The sequence below is a fragment of the Canis lupus genome, chromosome 4 (genome assembly GCF_048164855.1).
Source record: "Canis lupus baileyi chromosome 4, mCanLup2.hap1, whole genome shotgun sequence".
Taxonomy (NCBI): domain Eukaryota; kingdom Metazoa; phylum Chordata; class Mammalia; order Carnivora; family Canidae; genus Canis; species Canis lupus.
The window spans coordinates 40,129,954-40,145,277 of NC_132841.1; the positions used below are offsets into that span (position 1 = coordinate 40,129,954).

Genomic DNA, 15,324 nt, shown 5'->3' on the forward strand with positions numbered 1-15,324 from the left:
GGGGCGTGGGAAGGCGGCGGCCCTGCGGCCTCGAGGCTCCCTGCGGGAGGAAGGTTCGCGCTGGAGAAGAATGCACAGTTGGGGGTCACGCTAAGAGATCTCTGGGGAGGTGGGCGCCACCGCGGCACACGGGGCACACGGGGGAACGATCCAGTGCGGCGGAGTCCTTCGCACTCGGACAAAACACCAGCGTCTGCTCACTCACCTCGCGCCCGTTAGCTTCGGGCCCCAGGCGCGCAAGGCCGGAAGTGAGGGCTTCCTTGCCGCGCGAGCGTACAAAGGAAGCCGAGCCCCATTCGCGTCGGAACGAGATTGGGTGGCGCCCCCTGCGACTTGGGGTGGGAGCGCAGCGGCTCACGCCAGCCAGCGGGGCGATGCGTCCCAGGGCTGTGCGGCCAGGAACCACCGAGAGTCGGCACCGCCGGGGAGAAAGGGCATACTTCTGTACGGCCTGCAACAAAGGCCCGCTGGTGTTTTAAAAATAGGTACACCCGGGGGAGCTCGGGGGGCTCAGCCGTTTAGCGCCGCCTTCAGCTCAGGCCTGATCCTGGAGAGCCGGGATCGAGTCCCAACGTCGGGCTCCCTGCGTGGAGCCTGCTTCTCCCTCTGCCCCCCCGCCCCCCGTCTCTCTCTGTCTCTCATGAATAAATAAATAAAATCTTTAAAAAAATAGGTACACCAGTAGCCTTTCTTATTCTAAACTCTTTCTTTGCCACTGTTACCCCTCGCAGGGGTGACCTAGACATATTGTCGGGTGCTTAAGCATTTATGATCCAAATGCAATGCGCTGACTTGCTCCTTCAAAATCACTGAGAAGCCTGTCGAAAATGCAAATCTTTGTGCTCCATCACAGTCCTATGAAACCAGGCAGTGGTAGGTCGGGGTTTTACTTTATTTTATCATTTTTTTAAAGATTTTATTTATTTATTCATAAGAGACACAGAGAAAGAGAGAGGCAGAGACACAGGCAGAGGGAGAAGCAGGCTCCATGCAGGGAGCCCGACGTGGGACTCGATCCCGGGTCTCCAGGATCACGCCCCGGGGTGAAGGCAGCTCTAAACCGCTGAGCCACCCGGGCTGCCCTATTTTATTACTTTTAATAAAGATTTTATTTATTCATGAGAGACAGAGAGGCGGAGAGGTAGGCAGAGGGAGAAGCAGGCTCCCTGCGGGGAGCCCCATGCAGGACTTGTTCTCAGGACTGAGGGAATCACACCTGAGCCAAAAGCAGACTCAACCACTGAGCCACCCAGTCACCTCTAGATTGTCCCTAGGTCTGGGTTTTAAAGCAAGTACTCCCCACCTCCTGCCCAGCCAAAGATTTTGAGGTGCAGCAATGTTTGGAGATTGTGAGAACCAACTGCCTCGCCTGGTCTTTCAAAGCTTCCCCCCTAGTTTAAAAAAAAAAAAAAGTTATTTCTTTTAGCCCTGCGGGGGGAGAGCTAGGGTTGTAGAGTCGGACCTGGACCCCTCATGGTGCTTGACCTTGGGGAGACGCCTCCATGTTTCTGAGCCTCAGTTTTCTTATCTGTGAAAGGGGGATGAGCTTAGTAGGTGACTCAGAGTTGTTATGAGGATTAGATGAGCCGATCCGTTGGGAGTGTTTAGAACTCAATTACAGTAAGCCACTATTCCTAATGAAGCAGAAGGACTTGCTCCAGGAGAGCCCTAAAGTCGGGCCTCACATCCACGAGCCCTCAACTTTCACACTTTCGCCAGTAACTCCCAACGACGCAAACAGCGTTCTCTGCTGTAAACATGTTCAGCACACCTGGGGGGAGGGGCCCCCTGGGCCTCCGCAGCCCGAGCTCGCGGCCACCGCCCCTCCCGGCCCCGCCCACCCTGGGCCCCCCGCGCCCCCCGCGCCCCCACCTCGCTGCACCCCGGCCAGTCGCGTCCTAGCTCCGCCTCCCCTCCCGGGAAGACCGCCCGCAGGCGCGAGCGCCCCCCGACGGCGAGTCCGGCAGAGACACCCCGCGCAACCCGAGGAAAGGAAAGGCCTCGCTGTGCCGGGGACTCCCGGGGATTGATCGGCTCATTCTTTGAAAGAAGTGATTTGGGCCGCCTGGTGGCTCAGTGGTTGAGCGTCTGCCTTCCGCTCAGGTCATGATCCCGGGGTCCTGGGATCGACCTGCATCAGCCTCCCCTCGTGGAGCCTGCTTCTCCCTCTGCCTGTGTCCCTGCCTCTCTGTGTCCCTCATGAATTAAAAAAAAAAAAAAAAATTCATTCAGTTCATATGTATTAAGCACCTACTTGGTGCCACATGTCAGAGAGAAGTCAGACTTTGTGGAGCTCAGTCTCAGTTAACAGATGGACACCCCGGAATTCAGAGAGGGGGTTGTCTTGCTCGACTCAGGCAGGCCCCCTGCTCTCCGTTTATTAGTGTCCTCAGGCATATGCTGATGCAATGTTAAACACCAGCATTTACCCATAGTCATTTTCAACCAGGGCATCTGCCTTGATCCCTGAATCTGATGGGTTCTATTTCAGGTTTCAGCCGGTGTTGGAGACTTCTGGCCCTCAGACGCAGGGAGGATGGCCAACACCGGGGCTGTTTGTACAAGCCATGGCAGCAGGGAAAGTGGTGTGAAACATGTTGAGGCAACAGCAAAGGCCACCAGGTTCCAAGAGAAAGGCAGTTTGGAGGAGAAGCATGAGAAAGGAGGATCTTAAATGTCTTCACCACAAAAAAGAAATGGCAATTATGTGAGGTGATGGAAGTGTAAACTAAGCTACTATGGTAATCATTTTGCAATACCTGAGTGTATCAACTCAACCTGCTGTATGCCCTAAACTCAGTGTTAAAGCTCCATTATATCTCAAAGTTGGGACGGGGAAAAGAAGGAAGTCACTTTCCATGGGCAAGGCAGTAGTAGAAGCTCTTAGGACTGCTCATAGAAAGTCAGAGGGTTCTTCTCCAGCAGTCCTTACAGGGTTCGTCAGACCTAAGGTCCCCTACCCCCCCCAAGTTCATTCATTCATACATTCATTCATTCACTCACTGGCTCCTCCTCTGTGCATGCATCTCTTATCTAGCATGCTCATTCTTAACTCATTTGCCTACTCATTTACTTCAACATCTATCCATTTGCTCATCAATTTATTCACAGGTACTAGTAATTTAGCCACAGTACAGGCTTAGATCAAGGAGATCTGCGGAAGACAGAGATGTAGTCCTTGATCACAAGGAGCACACATCCTCACTGGTGGAGGGCAACCATGAAGACAGATCATTTACAACCCAGGTTAATCAAGGTATATTCATGATCAACCAGGGTGGGGAGGCATTTCTTTACACCCCTTGCCCCACAGCTCAGTAAAATTAAGACAGGTGCAATGACATCACCAGATAAGATCTTGAGAGCCTGAGGCTCGGTCACTCTAATGAGGACTTAGTGGGATCGACTACTATCTTGCCTCATGTCCACCCTTGGAAACATGCACAGGAACTAGTATAGAAGCCCAGGACCTAGGACAGTGCTAGCACAGAGGAAATACCCAGGGAATATTTTTATGTCTCTGAGGCAGAGAGTGGTATGGTGGGGAAATATGTGAGTCCTGATTCTGATTGCCTGGGTTTGGATCTCCATCACTTCTTGGCTGTGCAACTTTGGGGAAGATATTTAGCCTTTTGGTTACTCACTTTCCTCATCTGAGAAATGGGAGTAATAACAGTACTTACCTCATTGGTTTCATGCTGGGGTTAAATGAACCCTTAGCACAGTACCTGGCACAGAGTAAGCGCTTAATAAACGGTAGAAATTATTATTAAATGAATAGTAATGGCTAATTTTACTTGCCTGAGCATTTAATGTCAGGTATTGTGCTAAATTTTACAAACACTGTTATTTAATCTGGTAAACAATCCTCTGAACTGTTCCTTTCACAGGTGAAAAAACAGGTTCTTTGGGGCACCTGGGTGGCTCAGTTGGTTAAGTGTGCAATTCTTGATTTTGGCTCAAGTTGTGATCTCAGGGTCATGAGTTTGTGAGATTGAGCCCTGTCTGGCTCCCTGCTCAATGGGGAGTATGCTCCTTGATTCTCTCTCTCTCCCCCTCTGCCCCTACCCCCACTCACACCTGCACTCTTGAGAGCTCTTTAAAAAAAATAAAAGGTCCTGAATGATTTTTTAAAATAGGCTCCACACCCAACATGGGGCTTGAGCTCATGACCCTGAAATCAAGAGTCACATGATCTACCGACTGAGCAAGTCAGGCACCCCAAATAGGTTCTGAATGAGATGGGAGCAGAGGATGAACATGAACCACAATTAGATACTCAATATGCATATTATTACCTTGCAGCCAATAAAGATAATGATGAGATCCATAGTCCTTAACATAGGAGGAGGTCTATTGTTGGAGGTCTATTTACTCTGAAAAGAGTAAATTACAAAATAGTATTAACAGCACGATCCCATTCTGTTTACGGAAGAATATCACTAAAATGTTAACAATGATTATCTCTGGTTAGTGGAATCAGGGCTCACTTTAATTTTTCCTTTTTTGCTCTTTTCTGATTTTTCTCCAGTGAGGTCATGAGCATGTATTATTTGCGTAATTAAAATGTTTTAAGGGCCCTAAATTTTTAAGAGGATCCCCAAGTGTTCAATTTAGCTTCCCCTGCAGATTGTTTAAAAGGAAGAAAACCAAAAGTACCCTCACTACTTTCAATTTCCTCCTTTTTGGGGGGTGGGGGCCAGTTCCCCCTTTGGACATGGATAAGATGCTCTTGGGGATTGAGGCCGAACCATACAATTCTTCATAACCCTGGAGTCAGGCGGACAGGAGTTTGAATTCTAACTTTACCACCTGCTGACTGTGTGACGGAGAAAAGTTACTGTTTTGTCCTTTGTAAAAAGGAGGTTAACACCCACTGGGTAGGATTGCTGTGAGGACTGAGAAAGACAAGGCCCAAACAATCATTCCTTGCCTGGCACGTGGAGAATGCCCAACTAGGGTAGCTGTTTCTACAAGAGGGAAGAAGTAATAACTTTATTTTGGTCAGAATAAAGTGCATGACCTCATCACTACATGACTGACCAAAGACAACAGCTGGGAACGGAAAAAAGTCTTGGGGGAATGTTCTTCGCACAGTCTCCCTCTCACATTCCTGAACACGGCAGCTATCTGCTGGAGCAGCTACTGAGCCAATTTCTTAAGAAGGGATTAGGACCACCAGTGGCCTGCCCCATTGAGAAATTGTGTATCTTTGTTTCTAGCAAGAATCAAAAAAGAATCTGTGACATAGAGTAATAAAAACGAACTACAGCTGCCACTTATAAGCTCCACTGCTACATCCCACTTCTTCCCAAGCCTCACACCCACTCTGCAATATCTGACCCCCTCAGGCAGCATGGGCTGCAGGACTTGAGCGACTCTCTTCCCTGATATACCTCTGTAACTTCACCTCTTGTGCACCTGCAACCCCTCCCCGCACCCAGGGGAAGTCATTTCTGTCTGAGCTGCCACAGCCCCAGACCTATGACCACCCCTTCTGTGAGTGTGTGCCACAATCCCTGAACGAGAATTCCTCTTACACAAAAACGCTGTGATCTGTTCTGGGTTGAGATAATCGAAAGAATTGGTTTAAGAGAGAAATCATAAAAATGACACCTACCTTAAATGGTTTATGTCCACTTAAAATACATTCACCAATCTTTTGACCCTGAAGCACAGCTTTTTCATTGAGAAACTGCTGAGTTCTTCATTTTCCTTGCATGAACTGTGTACTTACATAAACCAACCCAAGAGTTCCAGTTTTGGGTTACTTTAACGCGGGGAACTTATTAGACCATTTCCACGTGATATAGAATCCTCAAGGACATCCCCCTGCACCCCTGCCCCAAGTCTTTTAGGTAAGGAGTCTTGCTCACTCTAATTCAGGAGCATTTTGAGGAAGGGGTGGCGGCTCACCTTTATCAGGCATCTGTGAAGTAGACAACTTAGTTGTACTAGATTCTTCCATTTTTCAATCTATTCTCACATCATTACAGCACAGAGCACAGCTGGCATAGACAGGTTTGGGAAACACACACTTACTACCTGTAAGCATATTACTATTGACCTTGAGCTTTGAGGGTCACAGTGACTCTAGTATCAGGAGTTAAAGAGAGAATGGAGGGAATCAGGGAAGAGTTTCTTGCAGGCTGGTTCACGCCCACATTTCATCCGTGGTGAATGATCCATGTTTGTGCTGTTCTAGGTGAAAGCCCTGAAGGACTGGATGGTAAACAGCCATGTAAATCTCAGCTGATGATGGTGCCCCCCTTTCCTGAGCTGAAGGTTGAACAAGGAATGCCAGATCCTTGGAAGTCAAGAAGAGTTTATGAAACTTTTCATTTATGCAGAGCAGCCCTTGGTTCAAAGCTGTGGGAAAATATGTTAGCCTGTTCTCAAAGAGATTATATTCTATTTTGGAATACCTATATGGAACAACTCCTATCTTTGAAATTTTACCATGTACCCCTTTTCTGCATACATGAACTCGCTCTGATCCAGGATGACTGACTTGCACATTTTATAGATTTAATTTTGATGACAGTTCCATGAGACTGTTGTATTTTACTTTCCTCATTTTCACCTGAGGAAAAAAGAGGCACAGAGTGGTAAGGACCTTGTCTGAGGCTACGCAGCTTGAAACTGGCAGATCCAGGCATATTCTGTAGGGATTCAACAAAGGAAGGGCTGGCTTCATGGGGTCCGGATTTTCTGATCATCCTGATGGATCCTCTCCCCATTTCTCAATTTTTCTCCTCTAGAATTAAATTCCATTCTGACTGTGATCCCAGCCCCCAGGCTAGCCAGCCACAGTCAAGTAGAAAGAAACACACAGCAATACTTCTGAAAATCAGCCTTTTAATCTATTTGAGCCCAATGAGTGGGGAAAGAATTAAACCATTTTTCCCCCTTGAGATTTTAAGAGTAACGGGTCAGAGGTGTCTCTTCCATAGGAAACCGACAGCCCTCATGTCCTCAAGAGTTTGTTTGTTTTTTAAAAAGCATAAAAGTGGAATTTCAACTCATGTGCATGCCACACATTTCCCCGCCCCACCCTGCCCACCCTCTCCAGGTGCAGGTATTCACATACCAAAGAGACTCCTTTCAGTAACTGTGGAACAGAAAATGAAAAAAAAAAAAAAAATCCATCCAAGTGGCCACAGATAGCAGAGATAACCAAATGCAGTTTACACTCACAACATCAGTCAACTCATATGCAGAAGGGGACACTTTTCTAATTGGAATCCAAAGCCAAAAATTACAAATGGCAAAGACTTGAGCTATCCATATAGATCATTTAAAAACTTCCACTGGACACACCCCTTAATTACAAAAGTATGCAAACAATCTTGATATAAATGGAAAACAGGCAGGCAGCTCTCTCCCTGGGACACAAGGGCGTACCTAAAATTCCCTGGGTGGAATTCATGCCTGGACCATTGCCGCTCCCTTTCAGGACTAAAGGGGAAGGATGAGCATGAGTAGCAGGGTAGGGATCTACCTCAGGAGAAGTGGGAAGACAGTGGAGCTGCCCTAGGGACCAGAAACACATGTGTGGCCCGTGATGGGGGAACTCAGTGGCAAGTGGGCCACAACTGGGCTGCAGAGAAGTCCGAGTGCTGTGCACCCCTCGGGAGCCTGGAAGATAGATGTTCAAAGACAGGAGAAGGACTGGTCTGCTTTGCTTCCCCCACCTAAGGCCTTGGCCTGACAGCAACTCTGGAAGATGGTGAGACATGATTATTTTAGGGATGCAGAGAAGGATGCTTTCTGTCTGGGACAGAAGGACACAAACCATGTCTGGTGTTCAAAGGATGTCTCCCAGGTTAAAACCAGCCCTTCCACCAAGAGATGCTGTTGCCACACAGCACAGGGGCTGAGGCACATTGGTGGGGGGGGGAGGGGGTGTCAGAGAAACAAGGTGAAGAGAGGAAGGGGAACTCGCCATCCACCGTTTCCAATGGGCAGACCCAAGTCACCACCACTGCTACCCAAACACTGGGCATCTGCCTCACAGAGAAAAAGAAATGGGTGGGGGTGAGGGACTCAAGGCCAGATTCCAGGATGGGCAAGAAGGGACAGAGCAAAAGAGAGGGTTCCATCTATGGCGCCACATCTCAGGGGCTTGCCTGGGACGTTCCATTCTTTGTTGAAGGTGCCGAGCGGAGGCACCTTTGGGCAGAGTGGTCCAGAGCCGAGAGCCTGGTCTGCAGGCTGGTTGCCCAGGAAAGAAACCCAGTAGATTGGTGCATCCAAATGGTGGGAGCTTCAAGATTGTCAAAGCCTGGCTGAGACCTGGTCGACGTGGATTCTGGGCTGTTCCCCTAAGAAGGAAGGAACTGTAGCCCTCCAGGGAATGGTCCCTGATATCCTCGAACCCACTATGCCTGACTCTGGTCTTGGGGCTCCCCAGGAAAAGGGGCACCACAACCACAGGCAGTGGAATTCATCTAAAATTAAAGATGGGGAAAAGAGGTAGCTGCAAAACCGTGAGCCACCCCCGACCTCCCCCAACCAGATCCTGGGCCAGATAAGAGGGCAGGAGGAGACAGGGCGCTGGAAGCAGGGCTGGCGGTCTCCCTGGGTCCTTGGCCATTGGGCCCAGTGGGTCATCAATGCATCTTGCCCAGCTGGATCTTCTTCCAAGCCTCCGAGGCTGTGAAGATACAGGAGTCCAGGATGCCAGCGACAGTGAAGGTCCCACCGATGATGGCACAGATCTGAGAGGAGGGGCAGGTCAGAGGTCAGTGCTGGATGGAGCGCCAGGCCAGACCCCTCCCAAATCATGATACCATGGAGCTATGCAAGTACAGATACTCTGCCCCATAACCAGCAGGGTCTGGAACATCGCCAGAGCTCAACAACTGCCCTCTCCATACTGGATGGCAAATTTAATAATAATAAAAGCAGTCATTATCAGCTCCTTTAAATCTCTTATTAACTTTCTGAATGCAGAAGGAGATTATTAGACCCATTTCATAGGTGAGGAAACTGAGGTTTAGTTAGGTAAGTAAGTTCACACAGTAAGTAGCAGAGCTGTGACTTGATCTCAGGTATGTCTTCACCCTGGAGCCTGTCGTCTTAACTTCCACTCTAACTTTATCAGATTTTTATGATCCCATTTACAGGTGGAGGAGTGGAGGTTCAGAAAGGCAGTGCCATTGGCCCAATGTCACACAGCCAGGAAGTGGCAATCCGAAGTGAACTCGGATCTGACAGGTCCAGGCCTAGTGCTGCCTGTTACTGTGATCTGGGAGGGGCTACACAGGCAGCAGTGGATGGACTGGAGCGAGAAATCAATCTCTCACTCTCAGAACCTTGCACTGTATTGGGGGGATGACTAGCAATCAAATAATCACACCAACAATGCAAAATCATAACCAAGCCAAGTGCTACAGAGGACAGGGGACCCCGTAGTGCTACCAGAAGGCTTACATTAGTGCAGAGCTTCTTATAGCACTATATACTTTGGGGACCAGAAAGTTCTTTGTTCTGGGAGGGCTGTCCTGTGCACTGCAGCATGTTGATTAGCAGCCTCTTGGGCCTCCACCCAGGAGATGCCCATAGTACGCTTTCCCTCCTGTTGTGACAACCAGAATGTCTCCAAACATTGTCAAATGTCCCCTGGAGGTGAAACTGCCCCTAGTCAGGAACTGCAGTAGTTGGGTGTATGACGATGATGAATGTCACCTGTATGTCTGTACTTCCTACCTTCCTGCCACATAATTAAATAGAAGTATGACAAAACAGAGCTTACACAGCACTTTCTCTGCACCAGCCAGGGCTTGAGTGCTTTGTGCCTCCCTCCTTCCTGAATCCTCAGGCCAACCCTAGGGAGTCCTACTCTTCTACCTATATTCCAGCCAAGGAAACTGAGGCACAGAGACATTGAATCACTTGTCCAATGCCACTGTGTAATTAGTGGTTGAACTAAGGTTCAAAGCTTTGGAGTCTGCACTCTTGACATGACACTCTGTTGCTTCTCAGGCATGAGACTTCTCTGCCTAAGTGAATTACTAACTTTGCTTTGAATTTGTCAGGATTCTACTTGTGACGATATCAAAACAATGCTACGTTTTACTCAAAATTTTCTGGCTTATCGGTTGCTTTCTGGTTCCATAAAAGAATCAAAGTATAGATGACAGGAGTTAAAGGAAGTTCAAAGAAGTCTTGCGAGGCAACTTTAAATGTATTTTTCCTCTTGAGCACATACTTCCTGCCATTCATAAGAACCAATACCACCCATGACCAGTATGCCACTCCTCAGTCATGCACCCATGGGGCCCACACAAGGAAATCACTTTTCTGAGGTCACACAGCAGGCGTGTGTGGCAGAGTGAAGTCTGTCTGTCTGCCTCTAGAGCTCTCACTTTTTTGCCTCTGCCACATTTAAGGAGCACTTAGATGACCACAGGACTCAGAAGAAGCCCAGTTGAGCAGTCCTCAAGGGCTCCTGAGACCACCCTGGACGTACCACTGGGTGGCTGGCCAGCTGCTGACACTCAACCAAGGGAAGGCTCTGAGAGACAGTGGAGCCTTCCTTAATGGACCCTCTGGTGCCAAGCAGAGGAGGCCAGGAGACACAGTGGAGGTGAGAGGGAAGTGAGAATCGAACCAGTGTTTATTTTTAAAATGATATTTCCATGAGATGAGCTAAGCAGAGGCCTGTGAGGCCCAAGACAGAACAGGTCTGTACAGATGGGCTGTAAGTGGAGCAGCTGGCATTCCAGTAATAACAGCCCAAGAAACCGGAGCAGCCCCCCAGGGAGTGAAGAGGGCGGGGGGCGCTGGGGGGATTATTGTGAAGTGTTTTCAGCAGGCAAGGCCTCTCCCTGCCAGCCTCAGAGCATGACGCAGGGGCACTTTTCAAGGAACATGACGGCAGGGGAGCTGGTTTATTTCGGTAGAATGGATCAGATGATAGGAGATTTTACACCGCAAAATGCTTTTAGAGCTTGGATCAGAGAAGAGGAAATTGTGACTTAAGTGCAATGGAGCAAAAAAAAAAAAAAAAACCACCACACACACACACACACACACACACACACACACACACACACGCTCTCTGGAACCCGAGCCTGCCTGTGATTCATAAACACCTGAAACCCAGCCTGAAGCCTCCTTTTCCTGGGCCAGCCAGGAGCAGGAGAAGACAACACATGCATGAGAAAATACACAACTGCAGGGGAGCCGAGGCCCTGGGGCACGCAAGCCACTAAGCACCATCAGAGTGAGCGGCTGTCAGCCTAAGGTGAAGGAGGCCCTGCAGTGAGCTCCCATGTACATCTTCTGATACCACCCAGCTCTGCAGTACATCTCCCATAATCCTCCATGTCTGTGGAAGGTGCTGGTCACTGGGCAAATGAGGAGGGGGGATTTCTGGCACATTTCAGAGTGGGATAAGGCACCTAAAAAGCTGGGAGAAATCTAGCAGCCTCTCTAAGGAGGTGGTTGGTCATGGCCACCCTGTGTCCTGAGAAGGCCACAGCTCCTACGTCTCAAACACAGGGAAATCAATGAAGCCACAAGGCTGCACCCAATGGTGTATCTGTCTTTGGACGTAGGCCGTACATTGGTGGTGACAAGATCACAGGCTTCACCACATTTGTAGAGCACATCTCAAAAACAGACTAAGGAAAGAGCTGCTGAGAGGGATGGTGGCCCGGCATCTCTCTCATCCACGGGGATGCGCCAAGGTGAATGAATACAAGTGAATACAAATGAAGATAAAGCCAATCAGATACCACCTTGTTGGATGTGGTACAGGGGGCTCCTGAGCAAAGTGGGGATGAGGTGAGTGCCAGGGGGCCTGCTAGGACACCCCCCTGCCACAGCAGCAGTAAGGGCTCAGCCTTGGAAAGCTGATTCGTGGTTGTCACTCACTCACTCTAGTCATGGACAGCCTTTCTGGGCCTCAGCTTTTTTTCATCCACGGCTCCGGGAAACCACCCCAAACCCTGCCAACTGTCATACTTCAGGAAGTTCCTCTGGAGCTCCCAGCACTTAGTAAGTGCTCAGTAAATGATACCTCCTCTAAGCTTGTGGTTGACCGGAGGGCTCCAACCTTGTTGCTAAAATCTGAGATTTTCCAAACCTTTCTGAGACCCACTCTAAGAAGAACAATGGGTAAAATACCACTTATTTCCCAGAGCAAGCCTCTGGGTCTCAATTTTTCTTTTTTCTACCTGGCTCTTTTAGCTGAGAACAAGCCAATTAATAGAAAAACAGGACAGCAAAGGTGTCCCAGGCACCACATGCGGATTCTTTGCAGCTGCCCAGGTCCCAAGCACTCCAAGAGCCCATTGGACAGATGGGGTAGGTGAGACCTCAACAGGATATTTCCTCAGACAAGTGCCAAGAAGTGGTTGTGATGAAGCATATCCCTCTGGGGAAGAGTGCCTAGGCCAGAGGTGGTTTCTACTCTTTGACCAGTCAGGGAGCTCTACAATCTCCGCAAGACTCTACCTCAACCCCAAACACTGAGAAGTTATGAGAAATACCTGATACAAAGAGACTTCTGGTTGGGACCCCTCTTGTCATGTGCCCTTGTGTCATCCTTACTTCTCATACCTCTGTTTCCTTACTTTACAAACTGGGAAGGCTAGGGGCTCAGTGGTTGAGCATCTGCCTTTGGCTCGGATCGTGATTCCAGGTCCTGGGATCAAGTCCTGCATCAGGTTCCTCACAGGGAGCCTGATTCTCACTCTGCCTATGTCTCTGTCTCTCTCTGTGTCTCTCACAGATAAATAAATAAAATCTTAAAAACAAAACAAAACAAAACTGGGAAGGCTAATCCTCAACCCTCAGGACTGCTGTCAGACTGAACGAGTGTTAGTGTCTCACACACACACACGCACGCACACACATGTTGCCATGAATGCCTGTCCCTTGCCCCCTCACCACTGCCATGTTCTTGTGCCTCCTGACCAGGCCCTAAAGCAGGAGGATAACCTCAGGAGAGGGTGGTGAAGCAGGGCCACTGATCAGAAGGGGCCACCACAGCCAGCACATGCAACCCTACTCTGGTCCACAGCCCTGGCTCCAGAAATGGAAACAAGGACAATTCGATATCCAGGCCCCAGTGAGTCTGAGAGGAATGCATTTTTTTTGCTTTCATCAGAAGTCATCAATAATGCCCCTTTGTTCTTTAGCAGAGACTTCCTGCGGTTCTACCAGCTTCCCAACCTCCTACTAGGCTAGAATGAAGTCAGCTTGTCTACCATGAAAAGAAGGGGTGTGTGTGTGTTTCCCTTACATTTTAATTATGGCTCTTAATTCCTTATAATATGGAAAAGACGCGTTCAGTCGCACTGGCGGGAGAGCTGAATCCCTCTGTTGTTCCACCAACACTAATGTTTTCCCAATCCATAGCCCCTCCCCCACCATTTACTTTTCCACAGTGGGCAGTGGAGAAGCAACACACACACACACACACACACACACACCAACATGGGGGCGGGGGTGGAGACTGTGGGCTCTGGAGTAAACTTTCCTGTGGTCAGATCCCAGCTCTGTCACTCTGGCCAGGAAAGCCAGGTCACCCCTCTGGGCCTCAGTTTCTCCCGTCTGTAAAATGGAGCTCCCCCCTCCCCATGAGGACCCAGATGACCTCTGTCTGGCTGCCTGCTGTACCACAAGTGCCCGGGGAACTGTTCATTCACTGTCCCCATTCAGGCAGCATTGCTTGAAAAGCTTATGGAAAAGGCACAGTATGAGGAAATAAATAATGAATCGGTGTCGCATCAGATGCCGGTGGCGGCAGACAGACTGGAGCCGCGGATGAGAACACCGAAGCTGTGGCTTCGCAGGGGTGGGGGCTGTTGTGGAAGGAAATTGATGACTGAGCCCTGGAAAAGTGGGGGAGGACAGGGTGTGATGGTCTCCAACCAGTGGCATCACGCCTGCCAGACCCTCCACTCCCTCCTCTAGGACAGGAGCCTGGTGGGAGAACCGAGTCTTCTCCCCACCATTCTTACAATGGGGGCAAATACCCGTTTCCCTCCCCCAAAACCCACCTCGGCTGAGCACCTACTGTGTGTCAGGCCTGAGATGGCACTGTCTTCTGCCTTTTTTTTTTTTAAGATTTTATTAATTTATTCATGAGACACACACACACACACACACACACACACACAGAGGCAGAGACACAAGCAGAGGGAGAAGCAGAGGAGAAGCAGGCTCCATGCAGGGAGCCTGACCTGGGACTCAATCCTGCGACTCAAGGATCACACCCTGGGCCGAAGGCAGGTGCTAAACCACTGAGCCACCCAGGCGTCCCTGTCCTTTGCCTTCTTCTTCAGTCTTTCCAGGTACTACAGAAGTGGGCCGACCCCCATTTCATGGATGGGGAAGCAGAGGCTCAGAGAGGGACTGTCTTGTTCAAGGTCTCACACAGCTACCCAACAGAGGAGGGTGATGAGAATCCAGGTCTGGAAGGCTGCAAAGGGCCTGCTTATTTTCTGTTCGACCAGTCTGTTTCACCCCCAACTGGAAGGCTCCCCGTAGTCCCTGTCTTCATGAACAGATGGCTTCTTTGTATTTCCTTTCTCAGTTCTGTGAAGTTTTACATATCAAATGTCCTGAAGTAAGGGGACCCCATCAACAAAGTTTATGAAGTAAGAAGCTGTGTAGCTGTAAAAATAAGTGTAGTTTGTAAGAGAGCTCGCTCTGTTCCAATATTCCTTATGTGTCTCAGAGTCTGTCTTCAAAAAGCAAGCACCAGGAGCTTCCATTACGCTGAGAGATCTGTGCAGACCCAGTTGGAGCAATCTGTCCCTGGTACACAATTCTCTGGGAGATCTAGCTCTGCTCAAAAGTTTGGAAAGATTGGAATGAAAGTTTTTTACCCATTTCCAGCCCTGAATCACTGAGCTGCTAAGGTGGGCTCTGCGCTACAACCCCCATAATAGAAGCTGTTGTGGTGTGGGGGTGGACCAAAGTGTATACCCCTCCATTGGTCTGCTCAGTGTTTGACGCCTGCTTATCACCTGCCTGCAATGCCCCAGGTCTGGAGACCAGCGATGATGAAGACCCTGCCCTGCCTTCCTGGAGCTCCTGGTCCAGGTACAAGAGACACACCAAGGGAAGTCTGAGTAGGCGACATTTGGGTCCAGCTACAAAGCTGGTCTCCCCCCTACTAATATAGCCTTAGTGGGTAAAACCTCCCTAGTTTTAAGCCTGTCTTTTCAATTGTTTTATTTATTTATTTATTTATTTATTTATTTATTTATTTATTTATATTTATTTATATTTATTTATTCATAGAGACACAGCTAGAGAGAGAGAGGCAGAGACACAGGCAGAGGGAGAAGCAGGCACCATGCA

General features: G+C 49.2%; 1 protein-coding gene and 1 long non-coding RNA gene across 6 annotated transcripts in view; one reads left to right on the forward strand and one right to left on the reverse strand.

Annotated features, from left to right (window-relative positions):
- Window positions 1–90: 90 nt before the first annotated feature.
- Window positions 91–7,181, forward strand: LOC140632264 (uncharacterized). Its single transcript, XR_012029775.1, has 3 exons — window positions 91–485; window positions 2,492–2,712; window positions 6,206–7,181. It is a non-coding gene; the product is annotated as an uncharacterized lncRNA (long non-coding RNA).
- ERGIC1 (endoplasmic reticulum-golgi intermediate compartment 1) overlaps window positions 6,842–15,324 on the reverse strand; it is a 105,199-nt gene continuing 96,716 nt past the window's right edge. For all 5 annotated transcript variants that reach the window (XM_072824129.1, XM_072824133.1, XM_072824132.1 and 2 more), the window contains one exon: window positions 6,842–8,720. In XM_072824129.1, coding sequence (XP_072680230.1) covers window positions 8,613–8,720 — 108 coding nt within the window. In that variant the 3' untranslated portion in view covers window positions 6,842–8,612. The remainder of the gene's footprint in view (window positions 8,721–15,324) is intronic.